The sequence below is a fragment of the Malurus melanocephalus genome, unplaced genomic scaffold (assembly GCF_030028575.1).
Source record: "Malurus melanocephalus ecotype Western Australia unplaced genomic scaffold, MMel_1.1 scaffold_604, whole genome shotgun sequence".
Lineage (NCBI taxonomy): Eukaryota > Metazoa > Chordata > Aves > Passeriformes > Maluridae > Malurus > Malurus melanocephalus.
The window spans coordinates 285040-291361 of NW_026623836.1; the positions used below are offsets into that span (position 1 = coordinate 285040).

General features: G+C 50.7%; 1 protein-coding gene across 2 annotated transcripts; it reads left to right on the plus strand.

Annotated features, from left to right (window-relative positions):
* The first annotated feature begins 1775 nt into the window (after nt 1–1775).
* On the plus strand, nt 1776–6316 carry RNASEL (ribonuclease L). Of its 2 annotated transcripts, XM_057383036.1 has the most exons (4): nt 1776–1961; nt 3395–3516; nt 3776–5387; nt 5714–6316. In XM_057383036.1, exons 3-4 carry the CDS (start codon nt 3953–3955, stop codon nt 5869–5871), a joined length of 1593 nt encoding a protein of 530 aa, XP_057239019.1. In that variant the 5' UTR covers nt 1776–1961; nt 3395–3516; nt 3776–3952; the 3' UTR covers nt 5872–6316. The 2 variants fall into 2 exon arrangements, with proteins under 2 accessions (XP_057239019.1, XP_057239020.1); XM_057383037.1 differs by lacking the exon at nt 3395–3516.
* Nucleotides 6317–6322: the final 6 nt, after the last annotated feature.

Here is a 6322-nt window from a genome sequence, read left to right on the forward strand (position 1 = left end):
CATTTTCATGCAGTTTAAAAGATGTAAAAATACTCTAAAAAAGCACCGATATGGCACTTGGGGAGCTGGTTTAGTGATGGACTTGGCAGAGCTGGAGAACTCAAAGATCTTGGAGCACTTTGCAAACCCAAATGATTGTTTGAAATGTGGATATCCTGCACAGATAGCATCACCTGCCAGTATTTAGATCACATCCTTCTGTGGATTATTTTCCAGGGCTGCGTTCCAGCACTCAAAGTCACATCAGCGTGGCCAAGCACATAAACCCTGGGATATTCCCATTTGGAAATATAATAAGAAAGCACGTGAAGGGAACATGAGGAAAAAACCTCACCCTACTATTCATAGCCCCTTTAAAAATGGTTTTGCCCWTGGCAGGCAGATTTTGTTGCCACTTTTTTGTCTTGTGTTTATTCATAGCTGCTGGCCAGGACACGGATTCTCGGAGATGTCATCTCAGGGGAGGGATGCAAAAATGGGTGTAAGTCCACCAGGATGGAGGAAAAGGGAGATTTGTTTAGCTGTGCCCTTGATTTCCCCACTGTCTGTGTGCCAGCAGCTCATCTCCTGAGTCCCTGGCTGCATGAGGGTGAATGATGACTCTGCAGATGTGCAAATACAGGGGGAACTCCATAACCCAGAGGCTGCAGAATGGTGGTGGAGAGCAGCTCTGTCACTCCCGTGCTTTAAAAAACCTTTTGAGACCCTTTTATTCCCCCTAAACCACCTGTTGTAGGGTCTCAGAGTTTCAGCTTACGGCTCTGTGGAAAACAATTTGGATCAAGGATGACAGTCAGAAAAGCACTGCTAGCAAATCCTTCTTCACTGGGATGCAGGCACAGGACACTCCTGGCACAGCCCTGCCGGCTGCAAACACCCCATTCCCACCACTGCAGGGTTTGGGTTCCTGCCATCCTGGGGATTTTCATCTTTCCACCGTAAGATAATAAATGACTTTAATTAAAACAGCAAGCTGAGGAAGGATTTTGTACTTGGTGGGCGATGTGATATTGCTCTGTACTGTAACACTGGCTCATTTTGGATGTCTTTATTGGCTTTGAGGCTGAGATGTGCCCTTGCTCTGGTCCTTTGTCTGTTTYCCAGCCTGAAAATGGGTACTTGAACACCAGCAGCTGCAGCCACAGCCCTGGTCAAACCGGGAGAGATTCTTGGGAATTAAAACGCGATCCTGACAGCCTTGAGAGAGACTGGAGATTGCTCCCTGGGTTGTCACAGTCTCTGTCCCTGTGGGGCTGTGTCAAGGTCTCCTGTGGCAGCACAAACCCTGTGWAATTCCATGCAGAGACCGTGGGATGTTGCACACTGTGGGAAGGAGGATGCTCAGCATCACAAGGAGGTACAAATATGCAACTCCTGCAGAGGCACAGCTCAGTGAGAGCTGGTGTGGAGATGTGAGTGAGCAGCACAGGCATCCACAGGGATCGGGATATCCACATAAAACACGTGCAGGACTGCATCCAGCAGTCCTTTAAGGTCTTTTCTGCGCCCTTGTGCCTGGATCAGGCTGTGTCTCCGTGTACACAGCAGATTCCCAGTCTGGGCACATACCAAGGAGCCATGGAAAGCCAGGAGTGAYTTGGTGGACACAATTCCAGCCCTGTTTCAGGTGTGAACTGAACCCTGCAGCTGGCACAGCTCAGTGGAGSTGGCTGGGGAGGTTTACACGGGCTCTGCTGAGCTCAGCTCACGTCACGGAGCTTCGGAGGAAACTGGGTGGGACTGGGACGTCACAGCCTGGGCTCCTTCACGTATTTCCTGCACTTTCCAGGCAGATAAGGAAGGCCTGGAGGCTCCCYGGGTGTTAACACAGAGCTGTCTGTAAGGAGGAGGGTGCTGGCGTGGTGGCAGCTGCCTGCCCAAGCAGGATCGGGAGCTCCGCGTTTCCCTGAGCGAAATTTAGCAGCGTTTAATTCCCTCACATGGATGAATTCACCAAAAAGGTGAGGAAAAGCTTAAAAGAAACCCCAAAACCATCCCAAATCTCCCCCAAAGCACACCACGGATGCATTTAATGCCTCTATGCCTCCAGCTCCCGAACCTGCTGAGCAATGCTTGTAAACATTGCTGTGTATGGGGAGAGCACTCTGCTCACGGCTTCTCTACGAGAAAAGCTTGTTCTTCCTTTGTTCCTTTTCTCATTTCTTCTCTGTCCTTTTCTAAAGGTTCCAGCTCTCTGTAAACTGATCTCCCTGATACTAATTCTATCTATTTACCCCAGATTTTTTATTCACCAAAACAAACAGCTCTCTGCTGTCCGAACCCTGCACCCGCACAGGAAAACTCTTAAAACAAACCCCCAAACCATCCTTGATCTCCCCCAAACCACACCACTGATGCATTTAATACCTCCAGCTCCCGAACCACAGCCGAGCAGATGTTTGTAAGCATCTCTGCGTACGGGGAGAGCACTTTGCTCACGAATTCTCTGCCGGAAAAAAAGCTCACCAAACACGGTCGGCAGAACCCAAACATCCTCCTGCCAGTGGGAAAACCCTTCCTTCGTGGGAGGGGCCGGCACACAGTTGAGGACTGTGCCGGGAAGCGGGCGGGAGCTGGGGATGCTGCCCGGGGAGAGCAGCGCTGTGGCTCTGAAGGCATTTTCAGAGCATTTGTGGCCGGGCACAGGGACCCCGTCGTTGTGGGTGGCACCAGGCAGGGCTTTGGTGACGCTGCACATCGGGACGGGCGGACGCGAACGGCTCACGGTCCAAAGTCAGCGGGGTGGGGATGGAAATGTTCCAACATTTCCTGGAGTACCCGGCTTGCGACTCTGCTGCTCGGAGGAAGAGGAGGAAGGTGCTCAGCCCCTCTCTTCCCCCTCTCCAAGCTTTTGCCGTCCCGACAGGAGTGAGGATCTCCAGCCCCACCGTGCCCAGGGGATGCTGTGCTGCTTTTCTGGCCAGGAAAGTAACACTATTTTTTTTTTTTTGTTTTTCTGTGCGGCAAAAGGTATAGAAATTAATGCAAGGAAATGAAATGCATCTGAATCAATGAAATACTGTGTTTATTTCCTGCCGGGCAGGGAAAAAAAAACCATCAGAAAACCAATCTTTGGCTTTCCTGAGGGTAAATTCATGTGAGTTTATACTTTGCTTTTTTACCTTTAGACTTCCCTGTCCCTTTCCTGATTTGCTCAGGTAATTTATTTCCAGTTCAGCTTGTCAGGCAGTAACTTCTGAAATTGCTGATCACTTGAAAGTGGGTATTGAAGTCCCAGTTTTTCTAGATACCAAACAGATAAAGGTAAGTTAAGTCCTACCTGATTAATCTCCAAAAGTGGTGAAAAGCTTAGGACAGGCTTCCTGTTAGGCAGGGTCTCCTCATGGCCTAGAGGAGCAGGAGGGATTGAGGCTGGTTTTCTGTCTCCCTGCAGGCGTTGGATCAGGGACAGCCAGGACAGTGTGTGGTTGCCATCCCAAGCTGAAGGGGAATGCCCATCTCTGCCTGCCTGCTGCGCCCTCCASCTGGCACCATCGCTGGGGGATGGCTTATCAGGTAACCTGTGACAAGTCTGAGATAACATTTACAGCAGAAGCAGCAGGGACACCTCCCTGGGCCCTGAGAGGTGCTGGGGCCAGGCAAGGAAATGTTCAGTCCACGAGTGTTAAAGCGGTGCCTCTCGCCAGGCCTTGGCTGTCCTGGCTGGCACTRGCATCGCTGTCCTCAGCTGCCCCTCACACAGACAGCAGGAGATGGAGTGTGAATGCTGAGGTTTCACAGGTTAACAAAGCGGTATTTCCTGTTTGTCAATCAGGTGAAGACCACAGAGCCCTTAAAATAGCACCGGGTGTGTTTCGGGTGTGTTTCATCGGCTGCACCCAGCTCCTGTCCTACAGCCGAGGTGCCGAGCACTGCACCTCTCCCATYCTTCTGTGGATCTCGGGGTTCTGCTGGGGAACATCAGAGGTGCAGAGCCCTTCCTCTGAGCACCATGGAGCCCCCAGCTCACAGCCAGAAGGTGTCCACCCCTCCTGACACGAAGATGGCAGAAGTTCTGAACGCCGAGTTAAAYACTGCTGTGAGGAACAGCAATAAAGAAGCCATGCTGGAGCTGCTGGAGCAAGGGGCAGATGTCAACTCCAAGGTGGAGAGCGGCTGGACACCCCTGCAGACTGCAGTGCAGGCTGGGAGGGAGGACCTGGTGCGGCTTCTGCTGGACAGGGGAGCTTGTGTGCGTGCCAGGAAGGACAATGGTGGCACTGCCTTTACCGAGGCAGGGATAATAGGAAACGTGGACATCCTGAAGCTCCTCCTGGAGCACGGGTCAGACATTAATGAAYGGGACTTCAATGGCTTCACAGCTTTCATGGAGGCTGCGTGGTACGGGAAGGTGGAAGCCTTGAGGTTCCTGTACAGCAGAGGAGCAGAGGTGAATTTGAGGAGGGTGACCAGCAATGARAAAGCCAAGCTGCACAAAGGAGGTGCCACAGCGCTGATGGACGCTTGCAGGGAGTGCCACTTCCCGGCCGTGAAAGTCCTGGTCCAGGAGATGGGGGCTGATGTGAACATCCGTGACAATAGGGACAGGAATGCCTTGATCCACGCTCTCAAGAAGGGCTCCAAAAAGAAAAGATATGAGTCGCTTGTCTCCATAGTTCGTTTCCTGCTGGAGAATGGTGTGGACGTGAAGAGCAAAGATGAATGTGGGAAAACTGCCCTCATCCTGGCTGTGGAAATGGAGAACCCGGAGCTGGTGACAGCTTTGTTGGAGAAGGATGAAATAGATATTGATGACGCAGATGAGGATGGCAACACAGCCCTGATGGTGGCTGTGGAGAGAAGCGATTGCAACATAGCAAAGCTGTTGTGTGAAAAGGGGGCGAGGACTGACGTGGGGAACCTTATTGCGGTTGCAAAGAGAAATCGTTCCCTTAGCATGGAAAACATTCTTCGGGAGCACAAGGCCACGTTTGTCCCAGAAACCCCCAGAGCCTGGGAGCCAAACAGCAAACGCTGGAGGGCCCAGCTGAAAGAGCTCGATCGAATGTATCGCCCCATGATTGGCAAACTGAAGACATTTCTGTACATCCAGCAGAGGATTCAGGATGGCATCTACCTCGGGCTCCACGGAGGGACAGAGGTGGCAGTGAGGGTAACCCGCAGTGCAGAYGGTGACAAAGAGAAAAGGTTCTTTGAGCAATGCTCTCAGTCTGAACATCTGCTGAAGCTCTTCCAGTCMGAGAAGGAAAAGGGTTGCGTGTACTTGTGCTTCCCACTGTGGGAGAAGAACCTCCAAGAACATCTGCAGGACCCTGAAGGCTGCAAGGATCACAAAGCTGTTCTGAAGATGATCTTCCAGGCACTGAGAGAGCTGCACTCCCTTGGATTTGCTCACCAGGATCTGCAGCCCGGGAACTTTGTAATAGGTTACATTTTGCTTTTTTTTGTGTTTGCATTTGGCTTTCCCTGCAATTTAGACAAGAAGGTGCCTCACAGCTGTGTAAAAATGCAGATGTCTTTGTGCTGGATGGGGTGGCTTTTGATCTCTTTAAAATCAGGTGTGTTCATAGAGAGAGCAGCCTTACACAGCTCTCTAGCTCTGCCCTCCTCCCCAGGGCTTTGYAAGCAGATCAACCCACCACAGATGCCTTCAGAGAACTGTTCTTTAAAGAAAGGGCCACCCAGAAGTCAGTGATAGACTGTGTGAAGATTTTYCACCTTTATTTGTTAACAATTTCTCTTATTTCCTCAGATTTAGGTGGCAAAATTTACCTGGCAGACTTTGGTAATAAAAGAAGGTTGATCAAAGGCCAAGAAGAACTTGTAAACTCAGATTTAAAGGCAAGTTCTCTGTGTATCAACCCAAAATTTTTGGTTCTCTCTGATACTTTCTGTTGCTGTGGGTCCTAGAGAAAGTCTTTTTGCATCCCCAGCTAGAGAATGCCTTGATTTGTGGGAAAATCAATGAAATGACAGATATTGCATAAGAGTGATGGTGATTTGGGCGCCCATCTCCTCTGTTCTTGTGCACATAACTTTGAGTTTTGTCTTGGTGTGGATTTTACACTTCTGGGCACCTCCAGGGTGTAGGGATATGAGTCCTCTTCCATGGGGTTGGAAGTTGGGTGCTGCTGTGGATTTTACACTTTTGGGCACCTGCAGGGTTTAGGGATACAAGTCCTCTTCCACAGGGTTGGAGTTTGAGTGATGGTGTGGATTTTACACTTTGGGGTACCTGCAGGGTTTAGGGATATGAGTCCACTTCCACGGGGTTGGAAGTCGGGTGCTGCTGTGGATTTTGTGGGTGCTGCAGGCACTTTTGGGTGCCTGCAGGGTGTAGGGATACGAGTCCTCTTCCATG